The 19863-nt window shown below is 50.3% G+C and overlaps 1 protein-coding gene across 2 annotated transcripts in view; it reads right to left on the reverse strand.

Moving 5' to 3' along the window:
* Positions 1 to 680: 680 nt before the first annotated feature.
* Positions 681 to 19863, reverse strand: part of MUC4 (mucin 4, cell surface associated) — a 48602-nt gene continuing 29419 nt past the window's right edge. For both annotated transcript variants that reach the window (XM_023260256.2, XM_045037064.1), the window contains exons 6-24: positions 19356 to 19486; positions 17669 to 17757; positions 15526 to 15705; positions 15228 to 15353; positions 14352 to 14471; positions 13763 to 13971; positions 13258 to 13348; positions 12663 to 12830; positions 12036 to 12137; positions 11407 to 11637; positions 9961 to 10098; positions 8372 to 8553; positions 7849 to 8008; positions 6895 to 7074; positions 6381 to 6454; positions 4967 to 5031; positions 4645 to 4883; positions 2570 to 2732; positions 681 to 1247 (exon numbers count right to left, since the gene is read on the reverse strand). In XM_023260256.2, coding sequence (XP_023116024.2) covers positions 1052 to 1247; positions 2570 to 2732; positions 4645 to 4883; positions 4967 to 5031; positions 6381 to 6454; positions 6895 to 7074; positions 7849 to 8008; positions 8372 to 8553; positions 9961 to 10098; positions 11407 to 11637; positions 12036 to 12137; positions 12663 to 12830; positions 13258 to 13348; positions 13763 to 13971; positions 14352 to 14471; positions 15228 to 15353; positions 15526 to 15705; positions 17669 to 17757; positions 19356 to 19486 — 2844 coding nt within the window. In that variant the 3' untranslated portion in view covers positions 681 to 1051. The remainder of the gene's footprint in view (positions 1248 to 2569; positions 2733 to 4644; positions 4884 to 4966; positions 5032 to 6380; positions 6455 to 6894; positions 7075 to 7848; positions 8009 to 8371; positions 8554 to 9960; positions 10099 to 11406; positions 11638 to 12035; positions 12138 to 12662; positions 12831 to 13257; positions 13349 to 13762; positions 13972 to 14351; positions 14472 to 15227; positions 15354 to 15525; positions 15706 to 17668; positions 17758 to 19355; positions 19487 to 19863) is intronic.

Consider the following 19863-nt stretch of genomic DNA (forward strand, 5'->3'; position numbering starts at 1 on the left):
AGACACGGGAATTGTGGACCCATTTATTGTTGGATGTGTTACACCAGATAGGTGTGAAATTCTGCCTGCTAGGAGAGAAGTGTGAGGTCAAAACTGGTCAGGTTGCTGGGAGCAAGCAGAGTGGGGCCAAGGGACTGTGGGGTGGAGAGGCTCAGAAGACTCACTGGGGCTCAGGAAAGGACAGAGATCGTATATGAGGGACTGGGTGCTTCAGGTCTAAGGAGGGGGTTGGTGGCCTGCTTCTCAAGTTGGTCCTTAGAAAGGGAGCTGGAACAGTTTAATCCCTCCTGCAGGGAACACAGGCAGTGGGGGACAGGAACCAGACAGGTAAAGGCACTGAGTATATTTATCCTCTCGGAACTGATGGACAGAGACTAGCAAGGCAGGGAGGGTTCCTAGGTGAGTCCGGGCTACTCCATATGGGGTATCTCAACCATCCTCCTCCGAAAACCAGGCTTTGGCTTGTGTTCTTCTCCTCAGGGGAAGAAAGTGATGTGGGGGCTAAGGCAAGGATTCACCTGGGTGGAGCAACAAGCTTCCCAACAGAGAGTAGCTGAGGGCTGAAGCAGGACTGGGTCCAACCCACCTCTTCTCCTCCACTCCCAATGCCTCACCCTTCAGTCCCCTGAGAAAAACCACAAGTGGAATCCATGGCTTGGGAAACAAAAAAGTCAGAAGGATTTTACTTAAATAGACTTTAATTAGAAGTAAATTGGAGTTTTGTATACAAATGCATTTTGGATTTTAACTGAGACATTATTAACTCTGATGTGTGTGTATGTAGGTCAGTGTCCTTCTTGCAGGTATGTATGTGTAAGAATCCATCCTTTAAGTAGGTGGTCTTTATGGCCCCTTCTGTCTGCCTCTGTGTCTACTGAAAAGGTGTGCTATTGTTTTTATTATTACTCATTCCCTTGAAGAATCCTGAATCACCTTCAGGCACCTTCCTTTTCCCAGTCTCCTCAAAGCCAAGGTACTGGTCAATACGTGGGTGAGGCTGGGGGTGGGTCCTGAAGTATCTTAGGCCACAGCTACCCCTTTGGGTGAGGCCTCAACTTTCTGTGTCCAGAGGGTAGGAGTACTGGTTCCTGGGGTAGCACCAGAAGCGCAGGACCACAAACACCACCACCCCCAGCAACAAGAGGGCTCCCAGCGCTCCAAAGAGGATCCCGAAGAAGGCGCCAAGCTTCATGCTCAGGTGCTCACAGCGTTCTCCCCAGGGCGTGTAGATGGAGAAGGGCACACAGCTGGGGACAGAGAGAGAAAACATGGTCAGCAGCGGGGAGGCCCCAGGAGGTTTTCCACAACAGGCTGGGATCCCCTCTGGGGAAAGAGGTGGAGCTGAAGCTATGCCCACTGGCTAGCGGAGGCTGGAGGGGGTGAATTCACCTGGAGTCAGCTCCACCTGGCTGCAGGTGAGCATGTGCAGGCACAGCCCTGGCTTCTCCCAGCCCTCCTTGGACCCGGGAGGGGAGAGGGATGGGTGGATCTGGGATTGCAATGGGCACGAGGGTAGATGCACTGATATGACATGAGGGCCCTGGGTGGCACTGCCCTTCTCTTCCCTAGCAGGCCTGTAGGCTTAGTGCACTCCCCTCACGGGAGACCCTTAGACTGCTGATGAACTGAGGGGACTTAGGACACCAGTTGCAGAGGGCCTCCCCTGACTGGTACTCTTAAGGAGGGGCAGGGATGGACCTAGACACAAGGCAGTGGGTGCCTCTCCACAAAGAGACAGCAGAATGTCTACCCCAGAAGCAAAATCAGGTGGAAGAGGTTGCCTTTGGAACCCACATCCTGCTGCTTAACTTACTGGGTACCCTGGGCAGTTTCTTTACCTATCTCTTCCTTAAAATGCTCATAATACCAAGGCACCTGGGTGGCTCAGTTAAGCATCTGACGTTGGCTCAGGTCATGATCTCACTGCTTGTGGGTTCGAGCCCCACATCGGGCTCTGTGCTGACAGCTCAGAGCCTGGAACCTGCTTTGGATTCTGTGTCTCTCTTGCTCTCTGCCCCTTCCCCACTGACTCTCTCTGTCTCTCAAAAATAAACATTAAAAAAAATTTTTTTTAATTATTAAAAAAAAGTGCTCATAATACCAGGGCGCCTCGGTGGCCCAGTCAGTTGAACATCCAACTGACTTTTGATCTCGGCTCTGGTCATGATTTCCACGCTGACAGCATGGGGTCTGCTTGGGATTCTGTTTCTCCCTCTCTCTACCCCTCCTCTGCTCATGCTCACTTTCTCTCTCTCTCTCTCTCTCTCTCTCTCTCTCTCTCTCTCTCTCTCAAAATAAAGAAATAAACTAAAAAAAATGTTCATAATACCTACCCAGTAGCTAGTTTGAATTTTAGAGGTGATATAACATCTTTATTCTCCACACAGGGTAGGCACTCACACATCTTTTCCCTGGTCGCTTTTTCTCTGATCCCTGTTTGCTCAGTTACAGAAGATACATCCTAACTTTCAGACACCACAAAATGCCATGGGGTTTCTGGGCCCCTTGCAGCATCTTTGCCCAGCTCGGATTCCCCAGCACTGCCCTTCCTGCCCTCTCTCCGACTCACCTGCAACGGGGCCCTTGGGGCAGGTGCTGGCACTGGCCTCCGTGCTCACAGTAGCCCTCACTGCACGGGGACACACAGGTCAGGCCACTGTGGGGGCTGTAGACCAGGTGGTAACCCTTGTAGCCATTGCATTTGAAGTAAGTCTTCAGCATGCTCACGTTCACTGTCAGGTAGGACGCAGATGAACATGAAAGCAATCAGTAACACCAAATCTATACCGTTTCGATCAAGAATGCCGTTTTTGGGCATTTTTCCTGAGAAATATTTGGAAAAGTGCACAAATACCTATGTTCATGGAAGTCTAGAGCAGCATGGTTTATAACAGCAACAGTGTTTAATAAGAGGAATTTTGTTAATGGATATTGTGCAACCGGTAACCACCATGACAGGGAAAGTGCATTGGTTAAGGGCAGATGCTTTGAAGGAAACCAGACCTACGTTAAAATTCAAACTCTACTACTAACTAGTTGTGTGATTTGGGGGAAATTTCTTAACTCTTTCAGCCTCGATTTCCTTATCTTTTATAAGGAAACGATAATAATAGTACCTACCACGTTGTGAAAGTTAAAGGAGATAATATATACAGAATATTCAGTACGTTGCCTAACATAGTAAGCACTCAGTAAATGGTCACTATTGGTATAACATTCTGTTTAAATAAAATATAGTACACTATGCTAAAATGTGTGATAAAATATCAAATGGGAATACATACATAATACACAAAGTAATATGTTCACAGTTGTTTAAGTAATGAGGTTATCAAAACATTAGGCACGACTTTATCCTTTATTATAAACAATATTTATATTTGTGAAGATCCCTGTGTGTAAAAGAAAATTCAGAAGGATGTGTGCGAAATGGACTTGTCTTTGGGGATTGGAGTTACAGGTGATTTTTTTTCTCTTTTTGTTAATTTGTGTTTCCTAAAGTTTCTACGATAAACATATTGTACTTGTATAATAAAATTGGGGGGGGTTGGTTTCTTTAATAAAAGTTATAGTCAGGTCTAGGACAATTGTTCTCTTACCACCTACCCCTAACCCCCTACCGCACATACACAAAGTAGTTCAGAGGATTTCACACTGTCGCTCCCAGGAGGGAGGAGACCCAGACTGGACCCCAGAAGAAGCTCTTGCTTGGTCCCACCCTCCAGTAACACACTGGCTTCTGTTGGGTTCGGTGTGGTTACTGCCCTGTTCTCTGCTACACTCCCAAAGTAGCGTAGGCCAATCCTTTCCTTCCTTGGTAAGCTTACCAACTCATCTCATTCTTGTTCCAGGATAACAAGGGGCTATCACAGCTGAAAGGGACCTCAGAAATCCCGTCTCATTTTCCAGGTTGGGGTGTTAAGGCTTGGATTGGGGATGGCTTTTGCCTAGGGTTACACCTCTCAAGGAGGGGATATTTCTGCCCCCGAGCCAGGTCTCCAGGCTTCAGCTTAATATCCTTTAGCTGGAGGGCAAAGGTAAAAGGGATGTTCCTGCTTATGTTTATAAAGTGCAATGTTATTTTAACAAAATCATTAACAATTTTATTAAAAAAAGAAAACCGTTAGTGGTCATGGTCGGAAATTGGCAATTAGAGTAAATGCTCCATGAAACTGTATCCCTGCGGATTCATCAAGCAGTATTTTGTGCTCTGCTCTTGTATCTAGAAAGCTGGTAGGTAAAATGTTTATAATTTCCCTCAAAAGGGCACCTGGGTGGCTCAGTTAGGTGTCCGACTTCAGCTCAGGTCATGATCTCACAGTTCTTGGGTCCAAGCCCCGCATTGGGCTCTGTGCTGACACCTCAGAGCCTGGAGCCTGCTTTGGATTCTGTGTCTCCCTCGCTCTCTGCCCCTCCCCTACTTGTGCTCTGTCTCTCTGTCCCTCAAAAATAAATAAACGTTAAAAAACATTTTTTTTTAAATCACAAACAAAAAACTAAGTTACTTGCTTCTTGCTTATCTGTGGCTCTCCGTAGAAAACTTTTCCACCATGGGTTTGTGTGGGCTGAAGATCTGTGATAGGTCCCCTCCATTTACCTCCTCCCTCAGCTATCCCTGTGACTATCCCCAGGAAAGTGACTCACGAGCCTTCACACTGTACACATCTTCCCTGGAGATGGAATGGAAGTTCACATTGGTCCTGGGCCCCTCACTTCTGTTCCATCTCCTCCATGAGGCCTGGGGTAAGAATGCCTCTACCACTGCATCCAGCAGCTTGGTGTTTAGGAAGTCGATAACAGGACCCCGAGGGAGGTACTGGAACTCCGAGATGACACTCCAGCGTTGAAGGTTTCTTCCTGAGGCCTGTGTTGCCCCAGAATTGCTGTGTGGGAGGGGTACAGTGAGGCACTAAGGGTGGAAGGGGAAGGGAGGACCTGGGGAGCAGGCGGGGACAGTCCCACTTACATTGGTACCACTTTGCTGTTCTGGAGAAAAGCCCGCACATCCAGCTTCCCCAGTCTGTAGGCCACCTAGGGAGTGGGTGGGGGAGTGGGAATGAGGCCCTGTCCAAAGAGGAGACCCTTCCCACTTGAATGCATTTGTTTATCCATGTCTGGCTCTTTCTTTGCACATGAGTGCCAGGACCTACAGAATGTTTCTCATCCATTTCTACATCCCTAAACCCCAGCCTAGCCTGGTAACTGGCATGGGTCCCTGCTTAATAAAATTTTGTTTGTGAAGGGCACCTGCGTGGCTCAATCAGTTAAGCACCTGACTCTTGATCTCAGATCAGGTCATGATCTTATGGTTCATGAGTTCAAGCCCCACCTTGGGCCCTGCACTGACAGTGCGGAGCCTGCTTGGGATTCTCTCTCTCCATCTCTGCCCCACCTCTGCTCTCTTGCACACCCACTCGTGCTTGCTCTCTCTCAAAAATAAACAAGTAAATATTAAAAGTTTGTTGGTGAGTGAAGGCATACCTCCCTGCCTCCAACAACAAGGGGAGAATCTGGAATGAATGACTCATGCCTTGCCTCTCTTCCATGACTCACCCAATCATTCTCTCCCCACGTGTATATTGAACATTGATTATGTTTAGCCAGACCTAGGGGATGGTCAGGTGCTGGGGACTTCAAGCTGACTCAGGAACAGTCTATACTCAGAGACCCATAGTCTGGTGAAGTGAATAAGCATGAACAGATTTTACCATTCAGAGTGTGGAATGCTGTAGTAGTAGCAATCATAATAATAATTATTATAATTTCTTGAACACTTGTGTTTTAGGCACTGCAGTAAGTGCTTTACATACATTATCATTTAAAACTTGACACAACCCATTGACATAGGTACTATTGTTATTTCTGTGTTACAGATGAGACATCATATAATTTGTCTAATTGTTACACCTGCTTGAGGGAATGGTAGAGCCAGGATTTTAACCTGGGTATGTAGGATTATAGAGCCTCAGTAATTCAACTACTGTGATACTCTGTCTGTGGTTGAGGAATGGACAAGGGCATAGGAACGAAGAAGAGGGAGCTGCCAGTTCCCTCTGGGAAGTCAGGGAAGGCTTCCTGGAGGTGAAACGCCAGACCAAGTGCAGGTCTTTAGGGATACTCAGAAGGAGGGGCTGGGATGACTTGACCACCCTAGACAATGTTCATTGTGGTCTGGTTATTCCAGTCCCCTTGGAGGTCTCTGTCTGGGGGATTCCTGCCTTCCTCATTCGCTGCTTTCCCTGGGGCAGGAGGCTCCAGCCTCTTCTGGCAACTGAATCTAGATGGATGATGAGATGTAGAACACATAAGTGATGGCCAAGACCCTACCCTAAACCTGCCAAGACCCACCTCCCCACCCAGAGCTGGCCTGCAGCACTGACCGAGGCATTGACATCTGTCATGGTGGCATTTTCTCCTTCCCTGAGTGAGAGCTGGATGATTCTTACGGGAAGATCTGGAGAAGGGAGAAGCAGATTCACAATCACCTCACAGTTTACACAGACTTACCCAAGAAGTTTTTTGGGCCAGCTCAGGGAGACTGCCCCATTCGACAGTGACAGAAGGTCACCAGAGGGGTCAGAAGGGACTGATTCTGCTGAGCCTCACCCTAGTGCCCATTCCACTATGGTCAGGGCTTCCTGACTCTCATCTCTCTGGGCCATGAAGTCACCTCCAGTCTTTCCTCAGCAGACTGCTCAGGCCTGGGGTTCATGCTGTGGCAGCTACCCCTTGCCCCCGCTCCCCCCGCAGCTCCCATAGCCACCAACCTACCACCACCTGAGAGAGATTGGAGTTCTGCCCTGTTGAGTTTGAGGAATGAAGCTCTGGTCCCCCGAGTTCCCCATCTTCCCCCAAGGTGAGAGAAATGTGAAGGTAGAGGGCAGCTGTTGGTACCTTGATGGATGGTTGGAGTGAAATTGTTCCCAGCCACAAAGCAGCGGGTGTCAGTGAAGGCTGGGGGACAGGTGCAGGTGGGATGGCAGTCTGGCGTCTGGGAGATGTAGCAGTGGCCCTGGTTGTAGCAGTGATTCACAGGGCAGGACACGTTCTGACAGAGGGGAGAGTTCTCCAGAGCTGCAGAAGAAGGAGGGAGGACAGCAGCATCAGGCTGGGCAGCCGTGGGGAGCCCCGGCCCACAGAAAGCTGCTCCTAGGACAGCCTTGCTTTCTTTCCCCCAAAGCCCATTCAGTCTGCAGTTTGCTTATGAGTCACTCTGAGCCTCAAACTATCCTTCTCCCTTTTCCAGATATTTCTCTGCTGGGTGACCCTTTTTCCTTTGCCAGGTAGGTGTTCTCCCACTTCTGCTGAGGGAATGGCATGTTTGTCAGACCCCCTGCATCAGGAAAGGACCCAGAAGGCTGGCAAGAGAAGAGCACGCCAGCCTGGTTTCCTTACTTCCATCCCTTTGTCTGCCTTATAAAGCTGTGGCTCTGCCTGCTCTGGCCATTCCTCAGAAGACACAGTGGCCTCTACATTTCATTTGGGTGCTGTAGGGACTTAGTGAAGGCCTCACTGTGATCTCCCTCATCATGACTTCACTGGAGCCTTGGCTTGCGGGCTGCTGCTGGACATCTCCTCCCTTCCCCAGGCCTTCTTCAGTCTTTTGCCCTGGGTTTCCCCCATCAGGGCCTCAGGTCTGCTCTGCCCTGGCCATCCTTCCCCCTGCCTGCACAGTCTCTTCTCCTGCAGCTTCACACCTCACCAATGTCTTCACTTCCTTACTGTACCCACTTATAGTGAGCATTCTAAAGACTTGCTGGAAAGGGGGGAGAAATGGTTTGCCCTAGGCCCTCAAGGTGTCAACTGTGCCCAGGCCCTCCTCCTGCCAGGGCCCTGCTCCCGGCTCACCTGCACAATGACGCCCATCCCCAGTCAGGTTTTGGGGGCAGGCCTCGCAGCCCTCCCCAGGAATGCACTTTACATTCGGGAAGCATGGCTCCTCACAGGGGTCCCTGGAGCGTTTGCAGTAGGGGCCAAAGCTGTTCCCATCACACTTGCAGCCGGCCACCTGTAATGGGTTGCTGATCACCAGGGAGCCAGGAGGCTGAACCATTAAAGGCTTTTGTGTGTTTCTGTACTGACCTCTCTGGTCTGAGAACCTGTGGACCTTGAGTCCTTGTCTTAACTCTACCAGCATCTACTGAGCACCTTTGTGACTAGGTCGTGGTCCTGTACATCCTTGCCAAGCCCGCTGGGCCTCCCTGGAGCATTCTTTCCCCTGGCTTGAGATTGGTGTTGGCTCTACTCACCTACCACAGCTCCCAACACACACACATTACCACACAGGGACTGAAGTATGACATCCCTTCAGTTCCCACCGCCTTTCCCTTCAATAAGGAAACCTCCCTCCCATCCTCCTCCCAATACTCACCTCCAGGGAGGAATTGCCCACCCAGCTGGTCTGGTTGTATAAACACTGGCTCTCTTCCCTGCAGGCACAGACCACTGTCTTTGGCTGGAGTACAGATGACAAGTTGACTTTGGCATTTCTTGCTAGAATCTCCAGAGTGAATGGTTCCAACAACTTTGGTGTCCATAGCAATGTCCCATTCTCTGCCCCAGGAAAAACAAGACCATGAGAGCTGGGGGCCTTGACTGCTGTGCCAACTGACACATCCTGGAATCTAATACCCTGAGTGCTGATGCTAGCCTTCCCCCACCTCTCTCAGATCACCCCTCAAATGTCATCAGGCATTTCTTTGAACAAGGCTGGTTTCTTACGGTGATCCTGGTCACACCCCAAGCTGGAGGTAGCATGAGCCCCGCTAACTGACTGTTGGGTGGAACTCCACAGAAGGGAAGGCAGCTGATCCCTGAAGAGACCCCAAAGGGCAACCCCTGCCTGGGCCTGCAGGAGGATGGGACATCTAGGAGGGAAGAGAATAAGACCAGGATGACACTTCCCCAGGCTATACTGCAGACTAAACTGGCTGCCCCTTCACATCCCTTGCCCTGATTTCTTGCCCACTCCCTCACTTCTTGGACCTTTAACTTTCAGACATCAGACAACAGTGAAATATTGTCAACAAGGACTCTTCTGATCAAAACCTGTCTTATGTTTTCCAAGAAAATAAGAAAGTCTTCATAAAGTAGTAGGTTGAGAGTTATTGATAGTAGGGAGCAGATGAGAGTAACTTGCAGGTTTTCACTCCTCAGGAGAGGAGCCCAGTGGAGGAGAAAATCTCCTGATGCCATTGGCTAGCACCTGACAGAATGCCACATGGAGCCAAAGGGTGTAGACAAAGAAGTCCCTTCTTATGCACAGAGAAAGAAAATGAGGCAGAGAGGTGCTCTGATCTCAAAATAAGGTCCCTAATAGATTTGGTTTAGCAAAGAACAGTCACTAGCATCACTGGTACTGGCAACAGAAGGCAATTGCATCCTGTGGGCTTTGACTTTTTGACCCAGATCATGGTTGCAGGACTGGGCATCTCCACACCATTACTGACAGAGATGCGGCTTTGCTTGCTCCCAGCAGAGAAAAGCCACAAGCAGAGACAAAGTTAGGTAAACGTGGTTGACAAACATAAAAATAAGTGAGAAACATACCAAAAGAAGATATTTGTATCTTTAAATCATGTTCCACATTATATCATTCTTTTAATAGATTTGAAATGTTTTAAATTAGTATTTTTTAATGGTGATACTTTTTTTCTAATAATTTGGTGATTTTATAAAGATGGTTAAAGATGATTGCATGTTCTTGGATTTGAGGTGACATGACTTTTGAGTCACTTGGATGTACCCCGAGTTAGTGCAGCTAGCTGGCCAGATTGCCAAAAGCCCATCACTGCTCTTCACTGGGGACACTATCTGAATCTTAGGGATCACTCCAAGAAATGCTAGTCCTGGATATTCTGATGGAAAAGTGGAATGAAGTTGCACAGGGTATAATAATGCAAAATTACCTAAAGCTTGACTCTGCTCTCATCCCTTACACCTGCAGCCAACCGTTCTTACCAAAGAGCTTGAAGTCAGTGTTGCTGTTTCTTAGGGTGAATATGACATTCTCAGAACCGCTGGTGTACTGAGTCAGCTTGGTCTGCCCCAGATAGGCTTCCACCACATGCTCACCCTTGATAGAAGGTGGGTACTTACCTGAAACACAAAGAGGGAATTCAGGGTTTGGGGCAGGACACTTTCTTGCCTCATGGGCAAGTCCTCTGGCTTGTGTGAAGCATTCCCAGGGCTGTGACCCACCTTTGGAAGCAGGAATGATTCTGTGCACCTGCTTTCAGGTCTATCTAGAGCAGGTTGGGTTGTACTGCCTACCTGGCCAAATCCTTATTTTCTCTTTATCTTCTCTCCACACAGGATTCAGGTCAAGTTCTTTCCTGATCAGAATGCTATGCTGGGCATGGTACACAATGAATCAGAGAACAGGGTTGTTCAGATCATCACAGAGTTTTACCTTTGGAAGAGGGCTGAAAACCAAGAGGGTAATCTCTTGATGGGCATTGCATTTGTCAGGAAATAGAGGAAAATGCTTTCTCACTGGATGGAGTGCCGGGGTGGCTCAGTCAGTTAAGCATCCAACTCGATTTCTGCTCAGGTTATGATCTCGAAGTTCATGAGTTTGAGCCCCACGTTCGGCTCTACACTGACAGTGTAGAGCCTGCTTGGGTTTCTCTCTCTCCCTCTCTCTCTGCCTCTGTCCTACTCTCTCTCTGTCTCTCTTAAAGTAAATAAACTTAAAAAAAAACCTTTTCACTGATACCTGTCTTTTGGAACCCTGCTGTTTCCATTTTATTGTTCATTCACTCATTCATTCACTCATTCAGTCATTTAACACATATTTATTGAGTGCCTAACCTATGACTGACACTATTCCATGTAGCGAGGACACAGCAATAAACAAATAATCAAAAAGATATCTATGCAAATTAGAAAATATGCTAGATAGTTATAAATGCTAGGGTGAAAAAAAAGAAAAAGCAGGAAAGGTGAATGGGAAGTAAGGGTAAATGTGAAATTTTAGACAGGCTAGCCAAGAAAGGCACTGCTGAGAAGGCGACTCTATTTGCACAGAGCCTTGAAGGAGGTGAGAGGCTGTCCGGAGGAAGGGCAGGGAGTCCAGGCAGAGAACAGTAGGTGTGGAGTCTGGAGCTGGCGGTGAGCCTGGTGTGTTTGAAGAAAACAGAGAAGCCAGTGTGTCTGGAATGGAGAGTGCAGGGTGGGGAGGAACAGAGGAAGAGTTTGAGAGGCCCGAGGGTCAAGTAGGAAAGGGCTGTGAAGGCCATCACGGAGTGAGCTGGGGAGTCACGGGAGGCTGAGCAGAGGAATAACATGAACAAAAGAATCTGTTACATTTGAAAAACGCGTAGCCTAAAGGAATTTCATGAAAGGGGGGTGCTCCTCATCTGCCACCCAAGTCTGCAAATGCCACCTGGGCCTCATGCCACTTACTGAGGGTGGCGTTCATCAGCTGGTATCTGCTAAAGAGCATCTTAGTGTTCAGGCCGGTGCTTGTGTTTCCTGTGGCCAGGCTGTCATAAATGCACTGCTCATCTCCATTACACTCAGAGACCAGATTTTCACCCGAGGTGTTGTTCTTCAGTTGGAAAAGGAAGACAGGGGTGAAGTTGGAAGGCAGAGGGCTGTCTCTCTTGCCAAGGAGTCTCGTATCATTGATTTTCCCTAGAACATATGAAGTACAATGGTAGTGGTACCAGGGATGGGATTCCAGCTATACTTCTGCTGTGTCCACCCCTTACCCTCACTTTATATGCCTTGGGGTGAGGGAGGGGGTGTGAAGGGACAAAGTGACTTCAGCTTTTGAGGCTGGAAATCCCTGCTCTAGTGAGTAAGGGCCACCACTTCCCTCGCCTTCTCTTCCAGGTAGAGAAATGCAGGGGGGGGATGTGGGTGGAGGGGACAAATCCGGGGTGGCCCCAGAATCCTCAACATTTCCTCCTGGCCTTTCCACCCCTCCCTCACAAAGGATGGAGGTCTGGCTCCCACAGGCCCAAGGGAAACAATGCTTCCTTCATCCCACCCCAGCCACATCTACCCCTAGGACTCAGGCCCAGACTCACAGGTCATTCCAAATTGATAAAGTTGCCACTCATCGCTTTTGTTGAGAATGGTGGAGCCATTGGGCATCCTGAAGTCATCATCTGGATTGTCGTTCCAGACTCCTGAGGGACAGAGTAGGAGATTGGCCACCCTGGAACTGTGGCTCTCCCCTTCCCTGAGGAGCATCCAACAGGTCACATTCAAGGTGTGAGGGGGAGTAGGGGCCTGGGAAGCCCCTTCCAGTTGTGTCTGTTCTCGGTTCAGTCTTTCCAGAGGAGGGGAGAGGACCAGACCTCATAGCTCACCCCTCAGTCTCAGGGATAGAGGAGGAGAAAATGGAGGAAGAAGGGAGAGGAAGTAGGGGCTGGAGGGAGAGAAAGGGCATCCTCAAAGCCCCCTTGGCTGCCCTAGAACGAGAGCTTTGGGAGAACAGGAAATGAGCCTCAAAGGAAGCTGAAGAGGTCCCTTGCTCCTCCCCACCTCTCTGTGCCCTCAGGGTTCTGTTCCAAGGAGGCTGAGAAAGGGAAGCTCAGCCTGGGGTGTCCACAGGCCAGCTGGACGGGGAGCTGCCTGTGGGCTGGGGCCCGTGCTCTTGATGCTACTGCTGCTGCTGCTGCCTCAAAGGCAGAGTCTTGTCTGCTTCTCACCCAAGAGGCCCTCTGTGCTGTTTCGATACTCCTCTGGGAGGCTGCAGGAGGCATGGAGGATGTTGGAAAGGGCGGTCACGGAGATGGTCACGGTCCCATCGAAGCTGGCTGACACGAGGGAGCCATTGCGGGTCATTACAACGCCGGTGGTGTTGAATGTCTCCTGGCCTGGGATGTTGAGAGACAGATGAGAAAGAAACCGGCTTTCAAACCCTGCAGACCCAAGACTTGGCAGTAGTGAAGGGTCAAGATGTTGAGGGGGACACTCTGAGAGCAGCTCTGGGGTGTCCTGGGAGTGCCTTTTCCAGGGGCTGAAAGCCACACTCACAGGACACCCCCTTCTTCCTGGAGACTGGAGACAGGGACTACTACAGACAAGCCATCACTGCAGAGGAGGGACAGAAGTGAGAAGAGAAAGCGGTGAAGAAGCTGTTCAGGCACAGCTGCTGAAAGAACAGGGGGTGAAGCAGGGGTGCCAACCCATCTCCACTGCCCCAGTGCTGCTGTCTCTACATGGCATCCAGGCCCTGGGTGCCCTGCTAAAGCCTGATCCGGGGAAGCAGGACCAGGTGGCTGACAGCTGTCCCCAGCCTACCTTCTGGGTCTTCACGGTTAGTCTCAAATGTCACAGTCTGGTTATTGACCTGCACATGGATTGTGTCATTCGGCTTGAGGAGCCATCGAACCTGGAAGGAAATTGGAGGAGGCCTAAGCCTGAGGTGGGCCAAGAGGCTGAGAAAGGAGGCTTCAGAGAATCTGTACCTGAGCCCCAGAGGAACATGTAGGTGCGTGTGATGATGAGGTTATGTAGCTAACATCTTGGGAGTGCTTAGCCCAGGCCAGCCTCTGAGGCCAGATTATCTCATTTAAATCACACAACAGCCCTGCAGGGTAGGTAGTATTATCCTCATTTTACTACAATAAAACCAAGGCACTGGAAGTTCAGTTGTTTCTTCAGAATCACATGGCTGGTGGAGCCAGGACCCGAATCCCACTGTCTCTGGGGTTGAGTCTCTAACCACTACCCTGGCAGGATGCATCCTCCCTCCCTGCTGCCCTGTTCCCTTCTTCCTTCTCCTCGGCACCTCTGCCTCACTCACTGTGATGGGGTTCAGGCTGCTGGTGTTGTATTTAGCTGCAAAGGCAATGAAGTTGGTGGCCTGGGCTGAGCTGGTCTGGGCAGTGCGGCCCTGCAGCAGGAAGGAGGAGTTTCTGTCCCAGGCCCGGACCAGCAGGAAGTCCCCCAGTCCGTTGAAGGTGTAATTGGCACCATCCAAGGTGGTGATGTGGGGATCCCCAAACATCCAGGCTGAAAAAAAGGAGAGACCACACTGACATGGCAGACCAGGGAAAGGTCTGAGATCCCCACCGCCTCCAGGCAGACTCAAGCCTGGGAGGGGTTCACTGAGTGTAGAACCATTCCCGGAAGCCCTCTTGCACTTTTGTGCCCCTACCCAAATTCACATAGACCCATTACCTCCGCCCTCTACCCTCTCACCCCTTCCCCAATGCCAGGTACAAAGCTCCTCTGTTTGCCATTGGCCACACACTTGAACCATCTGCATCTTCCCTTGTGGCCACAACCCATCCCTGGGAAGCTAGCACTGCCCTGGTCCAGGCCCCAAGAAGTTATGCCTCCCCAGATCCTCTGCCTCAGCTCTGCCCCAAGGCAGGCCCCAGCAGCCTCACCAGGCCTTGGGGGACGGTACCCAGCACAGCTGATGCGGGGCCGCCTCTGCTGGTACAGGGCGCAGAAGGAGGGCTTGTCGTTCCCACGGCAGCACCAGTCCCATGGCTCCAGTTCTTGGTCTGGGGAGAAGAGCAGCATATTGCTGACGGACAGGGACCTGCAGAGCCCAGCTGGAAGGTTTGGTAGGGCAGGATGACATGGGCAGCAAGGGCATGGTTTGGGAATCAGGCACACCTCAGGTCAGATCCTGCCCCACTCAGTAGCCTCAGGTCATTGCCCAGTTACCGTCTCCCTTGCAGGCTTGCTGGAACTGTGCTAACGAGCTTTCTTTCTGAGTCCCCGGGCTCAGGAAGCTCAAGAGTGGGATCATGTGGCTGATGGTCTGGGGGTCATGGAGGCTGCTGTGTTGTCAGGAGCAGGGGGGTGGAAGGGGGAGGATGCACAATACTCTGGTCCTCCAACCCTGTGCTTTCTAGCTCCTTTGGAGGGTCTCTGCAGGAGATGACTCCATGTCTTCCCCAAGACTGCCAGCTAATCTGGGTCCAGAGGGACAGGGCCAGACTTGATCCCCTCCCCTTCCCTAGAAAGATGCCCCCATTCTTGTCTGGGGCAATGGGGCCAAGTGAAGATGGGACAAGAGGCACTCAATTATAAATCCCTAGGATGTCAGCTGGAAGGGATGTTGGAAGCTTCCCAACATTACAAGATCAGGAAATCAATGGCCAGAGAGGGGAAGGAGCTGGGAGGGAAGGGGGACAAAAGACTTCTTTCTCTGGGTCCCACTGCTTGGCTTGGTGCCCAGGCCTGGTCTCTGACAGAGAAGAGGAGAGAGCTCCAGAGAAGGTGGGGGTAAGATCTCTGTGGGGCACACGTACCAAACTGCCAAGGAGTGCTCACTGTCCAGCCCTGGAGAAGCTCTCCCCAGGGCCCGTAGCTGCAGCACACGCCTCCACGCCAGGAAGAAACACGGCACAGCTGCCTGCTGCCGAGGCCCCACCAGCCTGTGACAAGTGCAGACATACTCAGGCCCAGTGCCTGTGGTGGGGGCAGGGATGCAGGGGGGAGGCTTGGGGAGGGACCCTGGAAGGGACAGGTCAGGTATGACCAGAGGGTTGGTGGGTGAGCTTATGGGAGACAGTGGGTGTGCCCCAAAAGACAGGAAGGAGGTATTACCTATGCTGATGGGCTGGAATCGTAAGTCCCACAGTCCCTGCTGCCAGGAGCAAGGGCAGGACACCTGGTTCCAGCCCCATTGGGGCCACTGGGGCTGTCTATTCAACCACTGCAGGCACCTGAGACGGTAGTTGGGCCTTTCTTCCCTGTGTAGCCTATAGACCTGCAGGCCCTGGAGACCTAGAGAAGTACAGGAAAAAGGGGTTATCCCAGCACCTAGGGCCACGAGCTCTGCTTTAGCAACCCAACTCATAACTGCAACTTGTATGCCCCTCCCCCACTCTGGATGGCTCTTCCAGGGACGGGACCCAGTTCAGATTGGCCTCTTTCATGTGACCTCCAAAAACCATTAAAGCTTGAATGTTAGGGGAGAAACCCTAGGACAAGTGCTGGGCAGGGAGGCCCACACCCACTCAGAGCCAGACCCTAGCCCTGACCTTCAGTCCACTGATCCTCTACCCTCCCGTCTGCCACTCTAAGCTCCAACACCTTCCAATCTCCCCAGACCAGTTCCTCCTCATGCATCCTCTACCTCACTAAGTGACGCCACCAGCCACCAGCTCAGACACCTGGCTTTCCCAGACCCTCCCTCTCCCCCTGCGCAGACATGTCAGTGGTCAAAATAGCCAGGACAGAAGGCAGCTGGGGAGCCACAGAGAAGTTGATATGCAAAGCAGGGGCTTACTCCAGCACCATGAGGCTGAGGAGGCTTCCACTGTGCCCAGATGCCGTCCTCGGAAAGGAGAAGTAGCTGGGAGAAGAAACCTTGACAGGGGTTTGAATTTAAGTTGACCTTTAACTGTAAGTTACATACTGTCCACTGCAATAGCCATGAGTGAGAAGGGGGCTCCAGGATCCAGTAAGACACAACAGGACATAATGTATTAGATTTTGACCCTGTTCCCACATAAAAGAAGAAATTATCAAGATAACTACAATTTGTTAAGGTTTTGAAGAAAATAATTATTGTTTATGATTTTCTATTCATGGATCTTCTCCACGATGGCCTGATATCATGGGAAACAAATCAGATACTCCCCCTAACACACATACACACACACACACACACACACACACACACACACACACACACAAGGTCTCAAGTGGATGCATCTTGATAGGAGGGCCCGAATCCCCACAAGATGGCACCCATGATTCCACTTAGCTTCTGTTTACCACAAGTTTGCCACAGAACAAATGGAAGTAGATTTATACTTCATAATCTACATGGCTGATTTCTAATGCTAAAATGTCCTTCATTCTACTCACATTTTGGAAACTATAATTTCTTTCCCTTTGGGGTCGCTGGACAGTATATCGATTCATGTCCCATGGGGACTCCTGATGCTGAAGTACTGGCCCTCTTACTAGAGTGAGAGCTATTTAAGAGCAAACATGGGGGTGCCTGGGTGGCTTAGTCGGTTAAGCGTCTGACTTTGGCTCAGGTCAGGATCTCGCGGTCCGTTAGTTCGAGCACTGCTTTGGGCTCTGGGCTGATGGCTCAGAGCCTGGAGCCTGCTTCCGATTCTGTGTCTCCCTCTCTCTCTGCCCCTCCCCCGTTCATGCTCTGTCTCTCTCTGTGTCAAAAATAAATAAACGTTAAAAAAAATTAAAAAAAAAGAGCAAACATAGTCTTTTTCCTTTTTTTTCCCCTTCATATTCCTGACTAGCACAGCATCCAGCACACAGTGTGTGCTCAACAAATGATGACTGAAAGAATGTCAGACCTCTAGAACTCCTCTTGGTAGATTCCCTCAAGGGATCTCATCGGGATTCTCATTCCAGCTCCGGGACAGGACACTTGGAGTATCGTCCTCAGTGCCCATTCACATCCCCACCTCCTGCCATGACCCTGTCCTCACTCCCAGGCTCTGGGCCCCACTGAGAGACCTGGGTTTGCCTCATCCCAGGGAAAAGACATATAGCTCCAATTGAGACTGTACTACATGAGGGTGCAGAAGGTACCAGCTGTGCCTTGGGTAGTGCCAAGTCCTGATTACACTTGGGGGTCAGATGATGCCGGGGACACCCTTTGGGATGGTGGAGACGCTACAGAGCTGCCTCTCTAGGACTGTCATGACACCTGGAGTTGAGGACAGAAGGACTTGAGTCCAGCTCATGGGTGGAGAGGTGGTGCTTTTACCTGAGTTGGAATTCAGGAATTGGTCTGGATGATACTTCTCCCACACTGGCTGGAATGTCAGTGGGCTGTTTTCAAAATACCCATCTCCACTGCAGGCAAAGGAAAGAATTTCAGGTCTCTGTCACTCCCAGGGTCTTTTCTCTCAGTCGGCAAGTTATGCATTCATCCAGTCAGTTGGAAAGATTAATTATTCCAGCTAATTATTAGATATCAGCTTGTCAGTCAGTTATGAAGTCAGTTCAGTCAGCCAGCATCACTGACTCCCAGCAGCAGGCAGGAGAGGGCAGAGATGGGGGGTGAAGGGTGGGATGACCCTAATCTATTCTACATCTGGTTGCTAACTATAAGAAGTTGGTTATGAGACAGGGGTGTGAAAACAACAGAGTTCAGGCCTCCTTCTGATTAGTTTCCCTTCAACTGGGGATGGGACAGAGGTCTGTGTAGGGGACGGTACATGGTGAGGGCTAAAAGCCAGTCTCTGCATTTAGACAAGCATGGATTCAGTGCCCGATTCCAGCCCTTAGTAACATGGTTGCCATGAGCAAGTTACTTAACCTCTTGGATCTGTAGGTTTTACATTGGTAGGAAAGAGACAACAGTAGCATCCACCTCACAGTATTGTGAGGATTAAATGCTGTAACATCTGTAGATCCCTCAGAACTGAGAGAGGATCTGATGCAATGGGTGTACCACCCTTGGTGTTGAGGCTCACAGCACTGCTCCAGGAAAAGGGAAATCCTAGAGTGGAGTTTGTAGCCTCACTCTGGGTGCATGCCTCAGAGCAGTGACTCCTCACCTTGCTTCCTCTCTGACACAGGTGAGGTGAGGCACGCAGGTGTGACACATACCACGGGCTACTCAGGAGGGTGTGAAATCCCTAGCTACTTGGATAATTCCACTCTTTTCTCTTTTACAGCACATCAGAAAGCAAGTGAAAGCAATGTAATTATAGGGGCAACCCTGAACACGATCTCAGAGAATTTGCAGCAATTACCAGTAGCAAATTACACGTGACCTTCACAATTGATTGCACACACCAGCATCTGGAAATGCTGTGATTGAGAACTGTTGCCAGAGATCGAGTCACCTTCATAAAGAGGAATCCACAGCCCCATGCCCCCACTCTCTGTCTTTCCCACTGACCCCACACAAACTGTTGGTGCCTTGGGTGAGGGGCTAATTCTCAGCCCACCAGAAGTCAGGAAGGCAGATTTCAGCTTCAAATGTCTGGGTTCCAGTTCCTTCTTTGCTGCTTCCCAGCTCTGTGACTTTGGGCAATTACTGATCTATTTTTACCTCAGTTTTCTTACTTGCGGAATGGGTAACAAAGAGTATCTCCTTCATGCGGTTTTTGTGATAATCAAATGAATAGTGTAATGAATGTTGGCTGTTACTATTGGGATATTTGAGAAGTCAAGAAAGGTTGTCTAATGTCCATAGATATCAGAGAAGTCAAAGCTCTGGGAATTATTACAATGTGTGGGGACTGGGATGGGAAAGAGAATGGCCAAGTGAATGGGTATCTTTTAATTTGAAATAGCAAGAAGCAGGAGGCAGAGTAGGCGAGTCAGAAGCAACAGTGAGGAGGCTTCATGCCTGTCCTGGGGGATGGGGGTGGGTGCACAGCAAAATCCCTGCCCTGCACCACTTCCTATTTTCTACTCAGTGCTGACTGTCCGTGTCCTACCTGGAGAAGCCCATGAGGACTGGGTTGCCTGGGCGCTGGGTCACATCCCACTGCATACCACCACTTTGGTAGAGAAACAGGGCGTAGGACCTGCTCCCGTCTGTGGAGAGGATGGCCTGGTAGGTGTTGGTCTGGAGGTTGATTGGAGACAAACATAGGGATGCCTGTGAGAGATCTGGGGTCTCCTTCCTGATGTCCCATCTCACTCCCCACACCCTTGCCCAGGCACCCACATCATCTTTTCCTGGCCTACCCAGAGCAAGTTAGGGATGGTGTAGGGCAGCTTTCACCCTGGGTGTCAAAGCCCCTTCCATGGTGGATTTGCCTGCTTTATGACTTCTGTCCAGGGAGGGGCAATAAAGGGCTCTGGTTTAGGATCCAGTTAGAAGACTGTGTGAGAAAGCCTCAGGCCTCAGAAAGAGTAGCCATGACCCCAGAGAGCTGAGAGAGGCCTATTTAGTTTCCCTGGGATATTTTTAAGGACATTGTCCAAATGTCCCCTTAACCT

The sequence above is a fragment of the Felis catus genome, chromosome C2 (assembly GCF_018350175.1).
Source record: "Felis catus isolate Fca126 chromosome C2, F.catus_Fca126_mat1.0, whole genome shotgun sequence".
Taxonomy (NCBI): Eukaryota; Metazoa; Chordata; class Mammalia; order Carnivora; family Felidae; genus Felis; species Felis catus.